The 23,414-nt window shown below is 45.5% G+C and overlaps 1 protein-coding gene across 3 annotated transcripts in view; it reads right to left on the bottom strand.

Annotated features, from left to right (window-relative positions):
* SF3B1 (splicing factor 3b subunit 1) overlaps positions 1 to 23,414 on the bottom strand; it is a 189,707-nt gene that overhangs the window by 100,886 nt on the left and 65,407 nt on the right. For all 3 annotated transcript variants that reach the window (XM_030209807.1, XM_030209806.1, XM_030209808.1), the window contains 4 exons: positions 9,066 to 9,263; positions 8,857 to 8,958; positions 8,587 to 8,766; positions 8,047 to 8,133 (listed from right to left, as the gene is read on the bottom strand). In XM_030209807.1, coding sequence (XP_030065667.1) covers positions 8,047 to 8,133; positions 8,587 to 8,766; positions 8,857 to 8,958; positions 9,066 to 9,263 — 567 coding nt within the window. The remainder of the gene's footprint in view (positions 1 to 8,046; positions 8,134 to 8,586; positions 8,767 to 8,856; positions 8,959 to 9,065; positions 9,264 to 23,414) is intronic.

Below are 23,414 nucleotides of genomic sequence, written 5' to 3'. Positions count from 1 at the left end.
AAGACTGGCATCTGTAGTTAGCACTGTCCACAGAGGGGGTGCCAAACTCATTTACACTGACAGATGGGTCTTTGCCAGCCACCAGCAGAGGCTGCATCTCATCAGCCCCAGAAGGTGCAGCCGGGCCTTCAAATCCTGAGCATCGAGACAGAAGAGATGTCTGAAGTGGATGCACGTGAGCCCTGGCCCACTGCACTACCTCCAACCAAGCCACCATTAAGTCCAGTACCTGCAAATAATCCCTGGCCCGAGGAATGCGAGAGCGGAGAAGAAAACGCACCAGAGTCTGAAGTTTCTAAATCCTTGCCGCCGGTAGGAAGACACTGCCCTGAAGGGTGTAGAACCATATTCCCAAATACTCGAGACTGAGAAGGCTGCAAATTACTCTGCCAGGCTGACCACCCAAATCCAGGTTCCATCAGATGACATCACCCACACTTAAGACTACAGTAGATTTCTCCAAGGATAAGCAGGATAGATACACTACAAACATCAAATCTGTTTTTTTTTACGCCTTCAAAAAACTTAGCAAATTGGTGAAGCATGTTTTCCCTTGGTTTAATTCATGTTGACCCTGTCCCATTAAAGGAAAAGGGAGAGAGGATATGATTTGGTATACTGACTTTTTGTTAAAAATTCAAAGCATTTGGCAAAGGAGGAAGTGACGTCACGAACCTGAATGGCTGCTTAGGTCCATAGCTCCGCCACAACCTTCCTTCATTGAGCTAAAAACAGCGATCTTCTGCCGCAACATCGTGCTCGTTCATATCCAGCTAGAGAGCCTGAACAGAGAGCAAACAGCTGACGGGGTTTTTTTTTACTGCCGGTTGGCGATGATGGCGGCGGCAAGAAAGGAAAGTCTCCCTGACAAGCAGACAGGCCGAGCGCTGCGGCGCCATGTGCTCTCTTCCGCACCTCCCTCGCAATCGGACTCGGATTCTGCATCTTCAGTGATCGGAACGGGCAAAGTGAGTTCAAAGAGAGGGCTTTCTACAGAACTAGCGAAGTTCCTCACGGAGATCCGTTCCGAGATTAAGGCCTCTAAGGAGGAAATTCTGGAAAAAATGGACGGGCTGAGCGTTGATCTTCGAGAGCTCGGCGGCCGCGTGGAAGACCTTGAGGTGAGAGTGGACGAGAATGCGGAAAAACTGATTGAAACCGAGACGCGCCTTTCCAAAGCGCTAGCCTTCAATGCGGAATTGCAACTAAAGGTAGATGACCTTGAAAACCGGGGGCGCCGAAACAATTTACGATTTAGGGGCGTCCCGGAGGTTGAGGACCGCGAGGATGTTGGCGCCATTGTTAAGTTGCTATGTGGTAAACTGGTGGACAACGTGGACATCTCGATTGAGCGTGCACACAGAGCGCTGGGCAAACGGCAAGACAACAGACCGCGAGATATAGTGGTTTGCTTCACCACGTTCACTACCAAGGAGCTGGTACTACAGAAGGCACGACAACTGCCATACATTGATTTCAACAATGCACAAATCCGGGTCTTTCAGGATCTATCTGCTCACACATTGTTTTTGAGGCGAGAGATGAAACCTGCCCTGGAGGTACTGATAAAGAAAAAAATCCCCTACCGCTGGGCATTTCCATTTGCCCTTTGTTTTACTGCTGGGGGTACCTTGCACCGGATCCGCTCCATTGAAGAAGTTTGGAAAATCCTGCGCCGTGAGGGTCTGGTGGCCACAGATGGTCCAGCACCGGAGTTGGCCCCCGTCACACGTGCTAAGCTTCAGAAGTGGCAGAGAGTCCAGGACAAGGCGAAGAAGGCACGGACTGAAACTTAACAGGACTGTGTTAATACGTCTGTAGGTTTTGCATGCTTTTATTGTCCGGATGGCTCACATTGTGGTAACATGGAACTATCCGGCTGTCGGTTAGAATGATTTCTAAAGTAAAGTTAAGGGGGGGGGGGGGTTTTGATATTTGCGTTAAGCTGGGTTGGAAGGGAGAGTGGAAGAAGGGGGTTAGGAGTGTATTTGATTCAGCTTCTTGTTAGGTGGGAGTAGTGATAGGTTAGCAGAAGTTTGGATAGCATGGGAGGGGGGTTGGGGGGGGTTGGTCTTGGGAGCCAGGACGGGAGAGTGAGTGCTTCCTCAGTCTTTCCTAGGTAAGGGTTCATGTTCCTTCCTAGTGGTTATCAGGGGGGGATGGAACGGTTGGGAAGGGGTAAAGGGCAAGCTTTGGGACGGCGTAATAGGGGGTACATGAGGGTGGAGTGGGTGGGTGGGGGGGTTCCCTATTTTGGGGGGGGGGTTGGGATAAAGGGGGGTTGTGAATCTGACTGTCATTCTCCCTTTGCAATACAGGCTGGCTACAAACAAGTGATATAATGTCTGATTTTAAGGTACTTACCTATAATGTGAAAGGGCTTAACTCTCCATATAAGCGTCACGCCCTCCAGCGAGAATTACACTTATTGAGCCCGAAGGTAGTCTTCTTGCAGGAAACGCACTTGTTAAGAAAACATGAGGGGCTGTTGGTTTCTAAATTATATCCAGGTGTATACTGTGCCTCGGATGCCAAGGGGAAAAAGAAGCGAGGGGTTGCTATATTGTTTAACAAAGATGTTCATGTTCAGGTACTCCATGTCAGGAGAGACACTGAAGGTCGTTTTCTGTTTATGCATGTGCAGTTGGAGCGGGAGGAGTATACCTTGGCTAATGTGTACGCCCCTAATGATCACCAGGAAATATTTTTTGGGTACCTACATAAGGAGTTGCAGCGGTTTGCACAAGGTAAGGTGATCATGGCTGGAGACTTTAATGCCACGATGCAACCGGGGCTGGACAGGTCTGCTCCTCCTGCTCCGGCTGATCAAACCGCCTCCCGGGCTCTGAGACACTTAGTAGAAGACATGGGACTGTGTGACTGGTGGAGACTGTGTCACCCTGGAGGCAGAGACTACACCTTTTATTCATCAGCACACCGTTCCTATTCCAGACTGGATTACATCTTTCTTGACAAGACCCTGTCAGAGGGAGGGGGGGATTCTGACATAGGCCAGATTACAATCTCAGACCACGCTCCGGCCTGGTCGGTCGTTCCCTCGTTAGAGGGGGAGCGGCGGGACAGGAGATGGACATTCAATAATTGCTTGTTACAGGACCCTCAGATTGTTGAGGAGTTCCTTCCAGTCCTAAGGGAATACTTTGAGATTAACATGGGATCGGGTCCAGACTTGAGTATAGTATGGGATGCTTTTAAAGCGGTGTCGAGAGGACACTTTATTAAGTGCGCTAGTCGAAGAAATAGAGATCATAAAGAACGATTGATAAAATGCATGGAGAAAATTGGTGTGCTGGAGATAAGGTATAGAGCTTCAGGTCGGGTGTCTGATTATCGTAAGCTGCAAGATGTGCGACTGGAGTTGGCTGCTCTGCATGAGGATAGTTTGCAGTTTGTCCATGCACGATTGAAACAGATTTGCTATGAAAGATCCAATAAGCCTGGGAGGATGTTGGCTATGAAATTGAGAAAGATCAGAGCGGCTAGACATATTGTGCGTGTGAAGGATGCAAGTGGGGCTATGCTATATAAATCTGCCAAGATCAGGGAGCGCTTTGCTCAGTTTTATGAGTCCCTTTACAGGGAGGATGCTGCCGTGCAGGAGGGGGAGATGGGCAGATACTTGGAGGCCCGAGGTTTGGCTGTATTGTCGGAATCGCAAAAAAGAGCCTTGGACGCACCGGTGACATTAGACGAGGTGTTGCATGTTATTAAGGCCTTGCCGACAGGTAAGGCGCCTGGCTTGGATGGCTTCACCAACGAGTTTTTCAAGACTTTTGCCCGAGAACTGGCGCCTTACCTCACATTGGTTATCAATTCGGTGAGAGACGGGAAGGCGCTCCCTAGAACAATGATGGAAGCCTGGGTAGCAGTCATACCGAAACCTGACAAGGATAGTACGGAGTGTGCCTCTTATCGCCCAATATCAATTTTAAATACTGACGTAAAAATCTTGGCTAAGGTGCTTGCGAACCGATTGGGTAAGATGTTGCCTTGCTTGGTCCACCCGGACCAAGTGGGGTTTGTGCCAGAGAGGCAGGCAATGGACAATATACGTCGAACCTTAGATTTGATACACGTGGCTAGGACGCGGGCCTGTCCGTTGGTGTTGCTGGGGTTGGACGCGGAGAAGGCCTTCGACCGAGTCCATTGGGGGTTTTTGGATAAGGTTCTGCAAAGAGCTGGAATAGGGCCCTTATTTAGAGCTTGGATCCAATCGCTGTATACTCACCCGCAGGCGTGTGTTAGGGTGAACGGAGGGAATTCGGGTGCGTTCCTGTTGGGGAGGGGCACTCGGCAGGGCTGCCCGTTGTCTCCATTACTGTTTGCACTGACGATGGAACCGCTGGCGGCTGCTATTCGAGAAAATGTAGACATCTCCGGGGTTCAGGTGAGGGGGCAGGAATACAAGGTGGCGTTATTCGCGGACGACGTGTTACTGTCATTGACCAATCCTTTAATTTCACTCCCTAATTTGATGCAGGAGATAGAGGGATACTCACGTGTTTCGGGCTACAAGCTTAACGCTAACAAGTCAGTGGGTATGGCAGTGGGGGTGTCGCAGAGGACGTGTGAGGCGTTGAAAAACTCGTATGTATTTAAATGGAAAACTAAGTCCATACAATATTTGGGGGTACAGATATCAGCGGAACCGTCTGAGCTCTTTGCGGTTAATTACCCGGCACTTCAGAAAGCGATATATAATGACCTCGACAGATGGACTCACACGGGGTTGTCTTGGTTTGGCCGGATCGCGGCTATTAAAATGAATATCCTGCCTAGGCTACTGTATTTCTTTCAGGTTCTTCCCCTAAGATTGTCAAGGTCCTACCTGTCCGGCCTGCAAGACCGTTTGTTACGCTTTGTATGGAACGATAGGAGACCCCGCTTGCCACGGGCTGTTCTATATAGGAATAAGCAGCTCGGAGGTCTGTCAGTGCCAAACCTTTACTGGTACTACTGTGCCGCCCAGGCCAGATCGGCGATTGAGTGGTTTAGGGGGGAAGATCATAAATTATGGGTACACCTCGAGCAAGCTATGGTGGGGACTCGTAGGTTGGGACACTTGATGTGGCTACCCAACAAATACAGAGGACAGGTTGTTCGGTTCCCCCCGACAGTACAGGCTACCTTTCACTATTGGGACCATATGTTTGCGGAGCATCAGCCTCCTGTTTCGGGACTGGCACCTGTGGTCAACAACCCTCTCTTTGGACCGGGTGTGGAGAGCCCTACCTTTGTACGCTGGGCAGAGTCTGGCTTTGAAATGATGGGACAGTTGCATGTGGGGGAGGATTTGATCCCCTTCGATAACTTGAAGGAAGACTTTAAGTTACGGCAAAGTGACTACTACTCTTATTTGCAGCTTGTGCATTTTTTAAAAGGTCCTAAATACGTTGCTTGTCTTGGGAGGGAGGCACACCCGATGGAAGAAGTCTGTGTGCGGTTTCAGAGTACGCGGGGTATGATCACCTTTTTATATTCATCCCTGGTGTCGCTCCAAAAGCCTTCATTATTACATAGGAGACGGTGGGAGCAGGAGCTAGACTTCTCCTTACCTGACGAAAAATGGCTGCAGCTGGAGAAGGGGATTATGCGCTCCACGAGGTCAGTGGCTATGAAAGAGAACGCAGTTAAAGTGTTTTTCCGGTGGTACCTTACTCCAGCACGTCTGCACCATATGTTTGCGCAGGTGACTGAAGGTTGTTGGAGGAAATGTGGGGCTGTTGGTACTATGGGACACCTATGGTGGAAATGTCCAAAGGCCCAAGCCTATTGGAGGGCTGTACAGGCGCGGCTTCAGAAGTGGCTGGGTAAACCTGTACGGTGGCATCCCTTAGTCTTTCTGTTGGGGCAGCGGCCAGCAGGCCTGGAAGGGTACGAGTGGCTGTTGGTGAAGGGGGCCTTGCAGACAGCGAGAGTGAACCTGGCGCAGAATTGGAAGTCACCTCTGGTGCCTTCGCTGGTACGCTGGTACACTAAATTACGCTATATGTGTGAAATGGAGAGACTGACAGCAGTAAAATGTAAGACAATGCCTAGGTGGGAGAAGACCTGGAAGCCTTTCTTGAATGTGGAGTAGGGGAGAATGTTACTAGTCTGAATGACAGGAGGGAGTTATAGAGTTGGGTACAGGGGGGGGGAGGGAGGCCTCGGGAGGGATGTAGTAAGGACGGAGGGGGAATTAAATTTTTTTTTTTTTTTTTTCTTCTTTCTCTCTCATTGGGGAGGGGGGATTTTACTAATGTAATCAACACAGGGGGGGGAAAAAACAAAAAATCGAAGTTACTTGGGGATTTCTGGTAGATTGATGCAACTTATTGTTATTGTTAATTCTTGTAATCAGACTTCTGTTGTCTCGCTGAGGTGTTATAAGATGTCTACAAGTTGTCTTGTATCAATATAAGTATAATAAAGACTTCTACAAATTAAAAAAAAAAAATTCAAAGCATTTTACACATTATATAAAGGTACTAATTTTGTACCTGGGGCAATGAAGGGTTAAGTGACTTGCCCAAAGTCACAAGGAGCTCTCCAATGGCTCTGGCACTGGGCTGCGAGATGGCGTCGCCAAAACCAAATGCAGGTGGAAGAGACAGCCACAAACCCGGACGTGCTTGCAACCACATGCTGGAGAGCACTCCGAGTGTGGCAGAAGATTATAGCTGCTTAGCTGCTCTAGCTGATCAAGAGACGAGAGGGGCTGCAACAAGTGGGGAGGGAAGGAGGACACGAGAGATGAGAGACAAGAGACTGCATTATTGTGGGAGTGGGAAGCACCAAGAGGCTGCATCACTGGGAGTGAAGAGGACGGAAGAGAGACTTCACTACTGAGAGGATGGGGTGAATGAGAAAAAAACTATTTAAAAAAAAATCTGTTTGTACACGGAGGAGCCAATGCATAAAACTACTGTGAGCTCAGCTGAAAGGTTACCATGAAACCCGACCTGATCCCCCTTCCCGCCCTGATAGTTTTCTGAACTGGCATCCTCCTCCTGCCCTACAGAACCTAACACAAGTACCCTTCCCTCCTTCTCCCTCAGTAAAAAAAAAAAAACAAAAAACCTTTCCCTGGTGTCTAGCACCACCCCGACCCTGACAACCAGATCCCCCTGCCCCCCAGCTTAATAAAACAAATTCCCCAATATCTAGGGCACCCCCACTCCTCTAAGGGGTAATTTTTTATAAATGTCACCCTTTCTGTCAGTGCGCGAGCCAATCACCACTCACACAACACACACTGACAGAAAGGGTGACTGCTATGTGTACATGCTAAATTTATTTCACTTCGTTACATTTGATCTATGCGATCATGAAATTAAAAATTTGAATCAAAATTGCATGATTTAAAATTTCAATGTGCAGCCTTATTAATAATTGTTTCTATATATATATTTTTTTATAAAATTGGCTTTGCATGGCCACCTTCCAATCTTCAGGTAACATAGATGATTATGACGACAGATCAGAAATGAAAAACATCAGATAAGCAATTTCACTTTTGGGTTCTTTCAGTACTCTGGGATACACATACTATACGGTCCAGGTAATTTATTGCTCTTTAACTTGTCTATTTGAGCTTATTGCATCTTCCAGGTTCACCGAGATTAGTTTCAATTCCTCTGCATTGTCATTCTTAAATACCATTTCTGGCATAGTAAAAACCGAAGGATATAGTTAATTTAGAGACATTTTTACTAAAGTTTAGTGCATGTTAAATGATAAGAAGCCCAAATGTATAAAATAGGCTTCTCAGCATTTAGCATGCACTAACAGAATTAGCGTACAATAACCTTTAGTAAAAGGGCCCCTTAGTCTCTCCGCTGTGACCTGTCTCTTCTACTACTTGATGATCCAGCAGTCACAATGACTCCCTCACAGGCTTGCTGCTTCTAATGTACCTGAAAAAGTTTTTACCAATATTTTTGCCTCTATGGAAAGCTTTTTTTCAATTTAAAATAAATTAATCATCACTCTGAAGAACTTACTCTTTTCTAATTCAAAGGAAAAGAAAAAAATGATACTTACTTTAGCCAAGTTGGAAATAATTTCTCTGCCTTCCACTCTGGCATAATAGTCTTCATCAATAAGCAATGGTTCAATAACCACAAGAATCTGGCAGAGAAAAATTAACATACATATTAATTAATCCACATACAAGCATAGCTTACAAAACATTGTGTCCAAAGAAAAGCTAGTTTTACACAGCCCTCCTTCATTCTTCAAAGGATTTCCCTTTCTGTTGAAGCTGAATATAAACTTCCACATTGTTGAACTGAAGCCCAATTCTAGATCTACCACAAAAGCAACTTTGAAAAAAGGGTCTTGGTTTTGTACACAATATGAGTAACGTTTAGTTTTATTTATTTTTTTTTTTGAAGAGAAGGTTTCATACAGTTAAAAAGAAACTCAATATACAACAATGAAAACTGATACATAAGCCCCAACCCTTTTTAAATTACTGTGCATTACTACTAAAACGAGTCCACCAAGTAAATATTGTACAACACAACTGATTCCACCTTATAAATCATAAAAGCATTTCATTTAAATGCTTTTGCAAAGTACCTTATGCACATATGGTCGGACCAAGTCATCCAATTTGTACAAGATTCTGTCAATGACTTTGACAAGCAAATGTCGCTCCTGATCTTCAAGGGTTGGTGACATCAGAAGAGGCAAAATTTGATTGAATAGCGGGCCAGCTCCAAACTCACGTGCTTTATCAGTTATCTGACGAAGAGCAGCCTATATAAGAAATCAAGTATAAGAAAAAGGGGTCAAAAAAATCATGAGATAATTTATTATTCAAGAAGAAATCACGTTATATTATCCTACCTTTCTCATTGGAGGGGTCCCGTTCTTTATTTTCAAGAGTAATTTCATGATTTTTCTCTCTTTCTGCTCTTCAGGGCTAAGTGTTGATTCGTCAACATCAACCTATTTTTAAAAAGTTTAAAACAATTCAATTTATATAATGTCATGTTTTACCCACCATACCTTATGTTAAACTGTACAGAGTTTCATAAGGCTGTAATTCCACATACCAGTAGTTTATCAAAGTACTGAATATCATCTGGTTTGAGGAAAGGCAGATTTCCTGAGGGCTGGTCATTCATACTCTTCATTGTCCTATCCTCAGTTTGCATATGGAATCCAGTCAAACCGCCCAATGGTGTTGGAGTTGCTGTCAGCTTACGAGCTGGAGTACGAATGGGGACATAACCAGCTGGAGGGGGGAGAACCTAAAAGGAGATTAACAAGAGACATGTGAGATTAAGACAGAAGAAAAAAATTTGTAAACGATCAACACTAAGACATACTGCTAACCTACAGAGAGGTAAGCAAAAGCAATTACATTTTTTTTTTATTCTAGGAATACTTTTTCTCTGCTGCATTCTTAACCATTGATAATCTGATTCTCGATTTTTCTTTCCTCGAGTCCAACCACATCAATCAAGAACAGATAGGCAGAGCCCGTCACCCAGCTGACGGAGTCAGAGACTGATAACTTGCAAGTTCTACCATAAAAAGGGCACCCATGCAGCCCAAACTCACTAGTATTTCTAACAAAGCAATGTGCAACAATATCCCTTTACCCCTCCCCAAAAGGAGGAATCTTGGTTATGGCAAAAGATGTAAAGAGAGGTGACAAGACTTTTTTCAGATATAATGGAGAAAGGAGAAGAGATAGGAATGGAATTGCGAGACTGAAAGATAATGAGAATGGCTATGTGGAGAGTGATGAAGATAAAGACTTTAGAAACTGCTGGAGAATCTGAAGGTGAACAAAGCTATGGGGGCCAGATGGGATACATCCCAGGATACTGAAGGAGCTCAGACAGGTCCTGGCGGAACCTCTTAAAGATTTATTTAATAGATCTTTAGAGATGGGAGAGGTTCCGCAAGATTGGAAATGAGTGGATGTGGTCCCTCTTCACAAAAGTGGAGACAGGGAAGAAGTGGGAAACTACAGACCGGTAAGTCTCACATCAGTGGTAGGAAAAATAATGGAGTCACTGCTGAAAGAAAGGATAGTCAACTTTCTAGAAACCGACGGGTTACAGGACCTGAGGCAACATGGCTTTACCAAATGAAAATTTTGCCAAACGAATCTTATTGACTTTTTTGACTGGGTGACCAAAAAACTGAATGAGGGACGTGCGCTACATTTAATCAACTTGGACTTCAGCAAAGCCTTTGATGCGGTCCCCCACAGAAGACTCGTGAATAGGACCGAAAGTAGTGAACTAGGTAAGAAACTGGTTGACCGACAGGTGGCAGAGGGTGGTGGTAAATGGAATCTGCTCAGAAGAAAGGAAGGTGAGCAGTGGAGTTCCTCAGGGGTTGGTGCTGGGGCCTATTCTGTTTAATATATTTGTGGGAGACATTGCTGAAGGGTTGGAGGGAAAGGTGTGCCTTTTTGCGGATGACACAAAAATAGCCAAGAGTGGATACCCTGGAGAGAGTAGAAATGATGAGAAGGGATCTCTGAACGTTAGAAGAATGGTCGAGGGTCTGGCAGTTAAAATTTAATCAATCAATTAGGGATCAAATATCAATAACCTGGTGTTGGTTATTATGTTAATTACACCAGAGATTCACTGTTAAATAATTTTATGATTTTTATCATTTTTAACTTGCAGTGCTCAGTAATGCTGTAGTGCCTTTACCACCGTATGTTTATGGAACAGGTACTTAGTTGCCAAACATCACAGCACTATCCCTTCCTCTCTTCCCTATCTTATCTTTCATATAGTACAAGCACTTGTTTTTCACTATCTTTGCTGAATTGATGTGCGGTTTGAGTCATTGTCCATATCACCCGTACTTAGTGCATCCTGATTAAAAACCAAAGTTCCTTCTTTATACCCATAAAATAATAAAGAATAAGAATAAAGAAGGAACTTTGGTTTTTAATCAGGATGCACTAAGTACGGGTGATATGGACAATGACTCAAACCGCACATCAATTCAGCAAAGATAGTGAAAAACAAGTGCTTGTACTATATGAAAGATAAGATAGGGAAGAGAGGAAGGGATAGTGTTGTGATGTTTGGCAACTAAGTACCTGTTCCATAAACATACGGTGGTAAAGGCACTACAGCATTACTGAGCACTGCAAGTTAAAAATGATAAAAATCATAAAATTATTTAACAGTGAATCTCTGGTGTAATTGTTTAATTAAAATTTAATGCCAAGAAGTGTAGAGTGATGCACTTGGATAGGAGGGGAGAGATTAGTAAGCTCGACTCAGACCTTGGGGTGTTGGTGTCGGAGGATTTGAAGGTGAAGAAACAATGCGACGGCTGTGGCCAGAAGGATGCTAGGCTGCGTAGAGAGGGGCATAACCAGCAGAAGAAAGGAGGTGTTGATGCCCCTCTACAAGTCGTTGGTGAGGCCCCACTTGGAGTATTGTATTCAGTTTTGGAGGCCGTATCTTGCTAAAGATGTAAAAAGACTGGAAGCGGTGCAAAAGAGAAGATACTTACCTGTAGCAGGTATTCTCCGAGAACAGCAGGCTGATTGTTCTCACATGCGGGTCGGCATCCACGGCGGCCCCAGGAACAGAGATTTTCCAGCAAAATCTTCCAAAACCTTTGCGACAGCCAGTAGAGCGCGGAACGGACACACCGCGCATCCGCGGCCATCATCCCGACCCACGCGCGTCCGTTCCCACCTCAGTTAAATGAAAAGCAAATAAAGCAGAACACAACAACTCCAAAGGGGAAAAGAGCAGGTTGGTGAGAACAATCAGCCTGCTTGTCCTCGGAGAATACCTACTACAGGTAAGTATCTTCGCTTTCTCCGGGGACAAGCAGGCTGCTTGTTCTCACATGTGGGGTATCCCTAGCCCCCAGGCTCACTCAAAACAACAAAGAAACGTCAACTGAGCCTTGCAACGGTGAGGACAGAACACAGATTGACCTACAAAGAACAACTAACAGAGTGAAGCCTGGAACAGAACAAAAAATGGGCCTAGGGGGGGTGGAGTTGGATTCTAGACCCCAAACAGATTCTGCAGCACCGACTGCCCGAACCGACTGTCGCGTCGGGTATCCTGCTGAAAGCAGTAATGAGATGTGAATGTGTGGACTGATGACCACGTCGCAGCCTTGCAAATCTCTTCAATAGTGGCTGACCAAGTGAGCCACTGATGCTGCCAAGGCTCTAACACTATGAGCCGTGACATGACAGCCCAGCTTGGGCATAAGTGAAGGATATGCAATCTGCTAGCCAATTTGAAATGGTGTGTTTCCCAACAGCGACTCCCTTCCTGTTGGAATCAAAAAAGACAAACATTTGGGCGGACTGTCTAAAGGGGCTTGTCCGCTCCACATAGAAGGCCAATGCTCTCTTGCAGTCCAATGTATGCAACTGACGTTCAAGCAGGGCGGGTATCAGGATGGGGGAAAATGTTGGCAAGACAATTGACTGGTTCAGATGGAACTCCCGACACCACCTTCGGCAAGAACTTAGGGCCCGTGTGGAGGACTACTCTGTTATGATGAAATTTAGTATAAGGAACATGGGCTACCAAGGCTCGAAGCTCACTGACTCTACGAGCTGAAGTAATCACCACCAAGAAAATGACCTTCCAGGTCAAGTACTTCAGATGGCAAGAATCCAGTGGCTCAAAAGGAGGTTTCATCAGCTGGGTGAGGACGACGTTGAGATCGCATGACACTGGTGGAGGTTTGACAGGGGGCTCTGACAAAATCAAACCTCTCATGAAGCAAACAACTAAAGGCTGTCCAGAGATAGGCTTACCCTCTACACGATAATGGAAAGCACTAACTGCACTAAGATGAACTCTTACGGAGCTGGTCTTGAGAGGGTGGTCCCGCCCTCACTGCGGAAACATGAAATGAGGGCGGGACCAGAGCTAACAGAGACAAGGGCAGAGCCTGCACACCTGGGGGCGGCGACCTAGGGGGGCGTGGTGTTGCGGCGAGGGCGGCAGCTGCTGGGCCTCGTGCTGCTGTTGTTCGACCTGGGGGGCGTGGCATTGCGGCAGCGGTGGGGCCTTGTGCTGCTGTCGTACCCGGAACTACGTGACGTCAGTAATCCAGGTTACAAATACCTGGCAAGATCCCAAAAAAAGTACAAAACATTTTATACTGCTTATCCCAGACATAGTGAATTTTCCCCAAGTCCATTTATATTTAAACGGTTTTTATTGATGATCAAACATTTGTAACAGCTTTGTGAAAGACAAACAGTCTGTAATCATAATGACACAACATATGCATTTATATACAGCTTAAGTGCATCATCCATTTTTACATCATTTTCTCCCCTTCTCCCAATCCCCCCCTTATGATTTACCTTCTTTTATTGATGTCCCACCCTCATCATTTAAGCATCAATTAAAATCCCCAAAATGTGAACTCTAAAGCCATTAGCACTTCCTTGTTAAAGTAACATCAAAGTTTACTTAGCTTTCCATCCCTCCCCTACCCCCCCACCCCCCGAACCCCTCATCCTCCCTCCCGGTAACCCTCCCTATTATCTGTCTAGTGGCAACAATGGAATCTCATAATTTGTTAAGGATGAGGCTTCGTCCGCTTTGTGTGAGTTCATCTATAAAAGGACTCCACGTCTTTAAAAAACGTGATTTTCGCTTAAATGAACCCCTGGCCTCTTGCGCCTCCCAAGTCATCAGTTGGTGTATCTGATTGCGCCAGTGCCAAAATTCAGGTCTATCCGAAACAGTCCAGTTTTGCAAGATACATTTACGTGCTAGTAAACAAAGCTTTCTACATAGCAGGACTTCCTCCGCCCTTAGCCCTCCAAATGAGCCAGGACAATCCAGCAACAACTGTTGAGGCGTGCCCTGCACCCTTCTCAACAACATCAAGGTAAGAAAGGCCACCACCCGTTTCCAAAAACATTTTACAATCTCGCATTCCCATAAACCATGGTATAGTGTATTATCAGTTAGATTACATTTCATACAGGTTGGCGAGCTAATTCCTCCCGCTCTAAATAATTGTACTTGTGAGAAATATGCCCTGTGGATGATTCGATATGCACATTCTCTGTATCCCGCCCCACTGATTATCTGCGGAATACCTTTTAGGTGTGCTATAATATCCCAGGAGGCGAGGTCACATCCCACATCTAATTCCCATCTTCGTCTAAGCTGTGTTAAATCCCTGGTTGGTGCCAAGGACCATATTTTCTTCTGGAGGCCCGAGATTGAGGGAGCTTCCTCCGCAGCCTCCTCAAACAGTGTCTGAATCTTCTCCCCCAATTTGTAATTCAGGGACACCTTGTCTAGAGATTGTACATAGTGCTTCAACTGACAATAGGCAAAAGTGTCTCCCCAGCTTAATGACTCATTAAGGATCAATTGCTCCAGTGGTTTAATCACTCCAGTCTGATCTACCACGGCCCCCAAGTTATAAAGACCCCGACTCTCCCAGTGTTGGAATACTGAATTCTCATTGCCAGGCGTAAATTGCGGATTCCCCTGTATAGTTAGCAGTTCTGTCGTATGCGGGTCTCCACCTAATAGTTTCCCCATAAATCTCCAGGCTCCCTGTAAAGGGCCCAAAAGTATCGAACTTCTCATTTTTTGTGACAATGATGATCTATCTCCCTGCAGCAAGGAAATCAATTGGTAAGGACTAAAGAGTGATTTCTCCAACTCTATAGGCGTATGATAATTGGATGTGAATACCCAGTCCCTCACATGTCGCGACAGACAAGCGAGATTATAATATTTAATATTAGGTAGGCCCAATCCCCCTTGGCTCCACCCTCCCATTAGCAACTGCTGGCGAATCTTTGCTTTTTATATGCCCAACAAAACTTCGTTACCATGCTATAGAACACTCTAATATCTTTCTTCAATAATTGCAGTGGCAGCGTTTGCATCACATATAGCCACCTTGGCAAAATAACCATGCGAATTAAGCACAGTCGCCCAGATAATGATAATGTCAGAGTTCTCCAGGCCTCCAATTGCTGTTTGGTCTTATCCAACAGTCGCTTAATATTTATACTATAAATCCCCCTTGTCCGGGCTGGTAGAAGGATACCTAAATAACGGAATGATTCTTCTACCCATCTGAGTTGGAAATGACCCGGCCATGCACTACGAGTTTCAGCTGTAAGAGCCAGTGCTTCAGATTTGTCATAATTTAATCTAAGACCAGAATAGGACCCGAATTCTTTAAATATCTCTAAAAGATATGTTAGCGTCTCCCATGGCTTCGTGAGTATGATTAACAGGTCGTCGGCAAACGCCGCCACTTTAAATTCCTGGTGCTCAAATTTAACTCCTTTAATTGCCGGGCATGTGCATATATCTCGGATCAGGGGATCCAAGTATAGAGCATAAAGTAAAGGTGACAGTGGGCATCCCTGTCGGGTCCCTCGAAAAATCTCAAACTCCTCTGAGTACAGCCCATTCACCCACATCCTAGCTCGGGGCGACATGTACAGTGCTGAGATCGCCCTCTGGAACCAGCCCTGAAACCCATATTTGGCTAAAGTTGCAAATAAGTAAGGCCACTCTACACGATCAAATGCCTTTTCGGCATCGAAACTAATCATGATTGCCGGCTCCTGAGTGGTTTCCAATCTCTCCAGTGAAGCCAATATGCGTCTCAGATTGCGCGCCACCGAGCGCCCCTGAACAAACCCTACCTGTGCTTCTTGAATGATTCTCGGTAACAGTCTACTCAGCCTGTTAGCTAAAATTTTGGCAAATAGTTTTACCTCTTGATTTAGAAGAGAGATCGGCCTATATGAAGTCACCAAAGTTGGGTCTCTCTGTTGTTTAGGTAGCACTATAATCTGAGCTAAATTGAGATGTTCTGGTAGCCGGCCCACTTCCACCCACCTATTAAATGCTTTCGCTATTGACGGAGCTATCGATTCCCCCAGCATCTTATAGAATTCTAATTTGAGACCATCTGGGCCTGGGGCTTTACCCAACTTACTATGTCCAATTGCCCAGCTCACCTCATCATCAGTTATAGGGGCATTTAGCATTTTACAATCTGCTTGCGTAATGCCAGGAAGGTCGATGTTGTCTAAGTATAGCTCCCCTCTAACTTGTAGAGTTGTTTGAAAAATTTTTGGAAAACATCACGTATCTCTCTATCAGTGTGAAGCAGTTGCCCCTTATCGTTTCTAATAGTTAAAATTTGTTTAGAAGTGTGTCTAGGAGCAATTAAACGAGCCAACATCTTGCCTCCCTTGCTACCAAATTTATAAAGGTGAAATTTATAATACGTTTGGGATTTGACTGCGCGTTCATGTATTAATGAGTTCAAAGCGCATTGGGCCACCATTATTTCTTGTCGGACCCTTGATATCGGGTGCACACTAAATTGTTTCTTCAAACCCAGCAATTGTTTTTCCAAACGAAGAATTTCCCTATCTCTAGCTCTCTTGTAGTGGCTAACATAGTTTATTATGTCCCCCCTTAGAACGGCCTTTGCCGCTTCCCAGAAAAGTGTGGCATCAACATTTGGTGTTGCATTAAATTGTGAGTACTCACCCCATTTAGTTAACATATATTCCCGAAAATGCACATCTTTATAAAGGTAGCTAGGGAAAGACCACCCCCCTTTTGCTTCCCCCTGGCCCCCCACCTTCCATGTCATCCAAACTGCGGCATGATCAGAGATTACACAGGGACCAATCTCAACTTCTCCTATATCTGAAAGGGCCTCTCTAGAGGTCAACAGATAATCAATCCTAGAAAAGGTATTATGTGCTCTGGACTGATGTGTATATTCCCTATCAAGAGGATGCAAAGTCCTCCATACATCAATAAGGTCTAACAGTGAACAAAAATCAGGCAATCCCTTCGCATGTTTTCTAGACCCTGGCCCAATCAGAGGATTAGATTTATCTACTGAGGGATCCCAAGCCGTGTTAAAATCCCCCCCTAACACCAAGGGGATGGGTGCCACATTCAGTAGAATCATCCTCAATTTCTTATAAAATTGAAGATCAAGCTGATTTGGGGCATAAATGCTACCCAGCCTCACTTGTTGCCTTGCCACTGTAGCTGTTCCAAAGACAAAGCGTCCCTCGGGGTCCTGTACTATGTTATCAAGATGTGTAGCCACCCCTTTTCGAATAAGTATTGCCACACCACCTTTTCGACCCTTGGCTGCTGAAGCCACACATTCTCCCACCCACCACCTCGCAAGCTTAGCATGTTCTTGACCAGACAGGTGTGTTTCTTGAAGGAATACTATGTCCGCTCTAATCCGTTGTAAGTACTGTAGGATTTTTGACCTTTTTATTGGGGAGTGGATACCCCCCACATTCCAGGTAACAATCTTAAGCATCCCTCTCACAGTATTCAAAAGTTCCTTGCCAAATGAATCTTTTATCTAACATGAGGAGCCAGCCCAGCCTCTGGCCCCCCTTCCACATCCCATTAGTATGTCCCTCATGTCTCTTGTCACTCCTTAGCTTCCAGTGATAGACCAAAATTGTCCATACCTCATCTTTACAGTCGAAACCCCAGACTACTCCTACTTCTTTCCATTCTTGCCTCGAAATTAACTTCCTTTTTATACTTGCTTGTACACTCCCACCCTCCCATCCCCCTCCCCCCACCCAGATCCCCCCCCCCGAATCTCCCCTTTTCCCCCTCCGATCCCTATGGGATACAGGCCACTTCAAACGCCCCTCCTCTACAACCTGATAATCCACTAATCAATTATTGTCTCTCCCGTGCAACCACCTCCCATCAACCGCTCATCAGTTACTGACCTCCCTGCCATTCTTACCCAGAAAACCGAGGTTGCCTCTACCAACCTCTAATTTCACTCCCTTATTTCCCATTTCACCCCATTCTGTGAACCAAAAACATTGTGAACAACCTTATTCATTCTAAACAGTAAGATTAACAAACAGTAACCCATCTTATTTCAAACGAACTTGAATTCACTTGTTGCTGCATTAGAGCTTGTAAGCAACCAGTCACCCGATAGCAAATGGCCCTAGTTCGGCGAGCCGCTTCACCTGAGGGCCATAAAGCTGCAGGAAAAAAGGCTCTCTCTTTCCTAGAGCTCTGGTTGTTTCCCCAATCACTGATCTTTGTCTGCAGCAGCAAATCCTCTCGCACTGTTGCTGTAGCTGAATTTACCAATCCACTAAGTTGTAACCTATACAAATCTGCATTGTTTCGCTGCCACTTCGCCAAAAGATTCGCCTCCAATTAATCATGAAATCTCTTTTCAGCTTGCTCTAGGCGATTCCAAATCTTTTATAAAGGCACGGGCTTCATCTGCTGTAGTATAAAACCTTGTCTCCGACTTGTGCACTATACGCAGTTTCGCTGGATATAATAGAGCAAACGGAATTTTACGCTGCACCAGTTCAGTGCACACAGGTGAGAACTGCTTCCTCCTGGCCGCGACTCCGGCGGAGTAATCTTGAAAACAAAGTATTTTCTGGTTTCCAACGCGCAGCTCTCTCCCGCTTCTCAACGCCTGCAGAATAGCCGTTTTATGTGCAAAGTTGAGAACACGACAAATAATTATCCTGGGCCTTGTTGCATTAGTTTGCTTTGGTCCCAGCCGATGCGCCCTCTCAATTCTTAAAGGGCCTAGCTCCTGCGGGAGGTCCAATTCCCTGGTGAGCCAACTTTCCAGATAACTCCTCAAATCCCGGTCTCCACAATCCTCTGCTACTCCCACCAAACGAAGATTGTTGCGTCTCGACCTATTCTCGAGATCTTCGATTTTGTCAGCGTATTGGGTTAGTTGTTTTTCCATTTCGCTATGACTAGTTTCAATGTTAGCGACACGATCTTCTATATCGCTTGTCCGCTGTTGGTAGGACGCCATGTCTTCTTTAATTTGCGTGACATTATTATTTAGCGATTCCAACTTCGACTCCAGCGAACCCAGCTTGTTCTCTAATATTGTTTCCAGCGCAATAGTAACCTCCCCAACGATTTCTGCTGTCCACATCGAGCTGACCTGGGAGGAAGATGGACTAGCCGGGGCCGCCATCTTGTCGTCTGTCGGGCGGTTTTTCTCTTTGTCTTTTCTAAGTGATTTCGCCGCCATTGAGTCTCGCCGCCGGGTCTGGATGGTCTTAAAACTTCCCTCCAGGGTATACTGGTGGAATGGGTCAGAGGTTTCACGATTTTCCGCTGTTTATCCGCAGGGTGCTCGAGGAGTTGGCAGGAGCGAAGTACCTAACGTCCGCTCCTGTGCATAGCGTCACGTGACCTCCCCCAAGTCCATTTAATAATGGTCTAAGGACTTTTCCTTCAGGAAGCTGTCTAAACCTTTTTTAAACTCTGCTAAGTTAACCGCCTTAAACACATTCTCTGGCAATGAATTCCAGAGTTTAATTACACGTTGAGTGATGAAAACTTTTCTCTGATTCATTTTAAATTTACTACATTGTAGCTTCATCGCATGCCCCCCAGTCATAGTGTAGTGCTCTAGAAATATTAAGTAGTAGTAGTAGTATTTTTGGAAAGCTTAAACAGACGCTTCACATCTACCCATTCAACTCCACTCATTATTTTATAGACCTCTATCATATCTCCCCCTCAGCTGCCTTTTCTCCAAGCTGAAGAGCCCTAGCCGCTTAAGCCTTTCCTCCTAGGGAAGTCGTCCCATCCCCTTTATCATTTTCGTCGCCCTTCTCTGTACCTTTTCTAATTCCACTATATCTTTTTTGAGATGCGGTGACCAGAATTGAAAACAATATTCGAGGTGCGGTCGCACCATGGAGCGATACAAAGGCATTATTTTTTTTTTTGTTTTTTTTTTTTTTGTTACATTTGTACCCCGCGCTTTCCCACTCATGGCGGGCTCAATGCGGCAGGCAATGGAGGGTTAAGTGACTTGCCCAGAGTCACAAGGAGCTGCCTGTGCCAGGAATCGAACTCAGTTCCTCAGGACCAAAGTCCACCACCCTAACCACTAGGCCACTCCTCATTTTTGTTTTCCATTCCTTTCCTAATAATACCTAACATTCTATTTGCTTTCTTAGCCACAGCAGCACACTGAGCAGAAGGTTTCAATGTATCATCAACAACGACACCGAGATCTTTTTCTTGGTCTGTGACTCCTAATGTGGAACCTTGCATGACGTAGCTATAATTCAGGATCCTCTTTCCCACATGCATCACTTTGCACTTGCACACATTAAACGTCATCTGCTATTTAGATGCCCAGTCTCCCAGTCTTGTAAGATACGCTTGTAATTTTTCACAATCCTCCTGCAATTTAACGACTTTGAATAACGTGGAGGGGCATAATCGAACGCGAACGTCTATCTCCATGGGCGTCTATGTCCAAAAAAACGTGAAGAGGCGGGACAGACCATATTTTCAAAAAAATGGACGTTTTTCAGCGATAATGGAAACTTAAAACGCCCAGCTCAAAAACGTCCTAATCCAAGCCATTTGGTCATGGGAGGGGCCAGGATTCATAGTACACTGGCCCCCCTGATATGCCAGGACACCAACTGGGCACCCTAGAGATCAGTGCGGTGGACTTCAGAAACAGCTCCCACATGCATAGCTCCCTTACCACGGGTACTGAGCACCCAACCCCCCTCCCCCAAAACCCACTACCCACAAATGTACAACACTACCATAGCTCTAAGGGGTGAAGGGGGCACCTACATGTGGGTACAGTGGGTTTTGGAGGGCTCCCATTTACCAGCACAAGTGTTACAGTTAGGGGGGGATGGGCCTGGGTCCACCTGGCTGAAGTGCACTGCGGTACCCACTAAAAGTGCTCCAGGGACCTCCATACATGCAGGCCTCTAGGACTTGTTGCTGCTATATAACATTGGCACACCAGTTGACACCTGAAGACTAATCTCTCCGAAAAACGTCCTTTATTGGAATAAGCACGCTTACTCACAGTTAACTGCAGATCAGAGGTTGTGCCCCACTGTCAACGAGTCTCGCTGGTACTGAGATTAACAGTAGGTCAGAGCTGGCAGAATGCTGTACAATGCCCTCTTTCAGCCACATTCAAGGTAAGATCTAAGTTCTGTAACGTGGCTAACGCGTGAAAGGGATCTAAAACTGGCTTACAAAAATGGCCACTACCTCATGGACTACCGGAAACAAAACAGGGCACACTCTGACCCAGTAAGCAAGGGGAAAAGCACCATGGCAGTAGAGCCTACCAACATCGTGAGCATTTAACTAGTGGAATCATGGAGCCCAATACCCTACACCCACATAACAGAAAAGGTGTCACACTCACCCGAGAGCCACATCAGAACCAGGGAAAGGCTGTCACAGGATAGAACACATTCTGCTGTCATAGAGGTGGGTACGGCCTTTGAGGCTGGCATAGAGGCTGGAAAAAAAGTATTTAAAGTGGGGGGGTTTTTAGTGGGAGAGGGTTAGTGACCACTGGGTGAGTCCGGGGAGGTCATCCCCGATTCCCTCCAGGGGTCATCTGGGCAGTTGGGGCACTTTTTTGGGACTTGTTCGTGAAAAAAAGGGTCCAACAAAAGTGACCCAAAATCGTGGTAAAAACGCCTTTTTTTTTTTTTTTTTCGATTAATAGCTAAAGACGCCCATCTCTCCTCGGCCGATAACCACGCCCCAGTTCCGCCTTCACCACGCCTCCGACACCCCCCCCCATCAACTTTACCCGTTTCCACGACGGATTGCAGTTGGAAACGCCCAAAATCGGCTTTCAATTATACCGATTTGGGTGCCCACGGGAGAAAGACGCCCATCTTCCGATTTGGGTCGCAATATAGGCGTTTTTCTCTTTCGATTATAAGCAGGTTTGTGTCATCAGCAAATTTAATTACCTCACTAGTTACTCCCATCTCTAGGTCATTTATATGTTAAAAAGCAGCGGTCCTAACACAGACCCCTGGGGAACCCCACTAACTACTACCCTTCTCCATTGAGAATACTGACCATTTAACCCTACTCTGTTTTCTATCATTTAACCAGTTTTTAATCCACAATAGAACACTACCTCCCACCCATGACTCTTCAATTTTCTCTGGAGTCTTTCTTGAGGTACTTTGTCAAACGCCTTCTGAAAATCCAGATACACAATATCAACTGGCTCACCTTTATCCACATGTTTGTTCACCCCTTCAAAGAAATGTAGTAGATTGGTGAGGCAAGATTTCCCTTCACTAAATCCATGTTGACTGTCTCATTAATCCATGCTTTTGAATATGCTCTGTAATTTTCTTCTTAATAATAGTCTCTACCATTTTGCCCGGCACCGACATCAGAATCGCCGGTCTACAATTTCCCGGATCTCCTCTGGAACCTTTTTTAAAAATCGGCGTTACACTGGCCACCCTCCAATTTTCCGGTACCACACTCAATTGTAAGGATAAATTACATATTTCTAACAATAGCTCCGCAAGCTCACTTTTCAGTTCTATCAGTACTCTAGGATGAATACCATCCGGTCCAGGTTTGCTACTCTTCAGTTTGTAGAACTGCCCCACTACATCCTCCAGGTTTACAGAGAATTCATTAAGTTTCTCCAACTCCATTTCCGGCATCGGTATCCTACCCAAATCTTCCTCGGTGAAGACCGAAGCAAAGAATTCATTTAATCTCTCCGCTACGGCTTTGTCTTTCCTGATGTTAATATGTGTCCCAGCTTGAGACCCGCCCACTGGAATAGTGGTGGGCCGATTTATATAGCTTGAACTGCTGAAAGGCCTGAAAATCTGATGATGGCCTTTGTAGCTGAGCGCCTGCGAAAGCAGGACCACTTGATGAGCCTTATTAAAATTTTGTGTGATATTCAAATACAGTGTAAGAGCCAAGATGAAGGAATTGATGGCAACAATTGTAAGAAGTTTGGTTCAGAAAATGGAGTCTGTCTTTGAAAAGATGGCATCCAGGATCACAAGATCTGAATGCTGTTCTCTCTATATTAGGAAAGATGTTTACAAGTCAGGAAATGGCCGTTATTAAGAAATATTATAAAGGCGGGGGAAGGAGGGAGAAGGTGGGCACCTGACCTGCGGTTAAGTATGATTCACAGATGAAAAAAAAAGTGTCTCTCCATTGAACTGAATGGACAGAAAAGACTATATAAGAATTGCAAATCTGGGTAGAATTTGGAGTTTTCCCCAACGCTACCCAGAGGACAGAGCTACGGTCGGTTGAACCGAGAATCTGACTGATGTATGTACCAGCTTGAAGTTCCAATTATTGAGAATAAAGACTATCACTACCTTTTCTAGTCTGTGCCTCAATTTCTTAAATTATCTGTTTCCTGTAATGTTCTTACACATCACGTAGGAAAGTATGTGGCCCAAAATACACATAGACACTAAAACTCAGACAGCCGAGGTCCTGGCTCCCTCTCTCCACCTCCGTGTCAAAGTGCGGTCCTCTGAGACCCACACTTCATCCCCATGGGAATGGGCTGTCCGGAGG

The sequence above is a fragment of the Microcaecilia unicolor genome, chromosome 7 (assembly GCF_901765095.1).
Source record: "Microcaecilia unicolor chromosome 7, aMicUni1.1, whole genome shotgun sequence".
In the NCBI taxonomy this organism is placed as follows: domain Eukaryota; kingdom Metazoa; phylum Chordata; class Amphibia; order Gymnophiona; family Siphonopidae; genus Microcaecilia; species Microcaecilia unicolor.
Note: the sequence above shows the minus strand (reverse complement) of the source record. Positions and strands in the feature narration are given on the sequence as shown.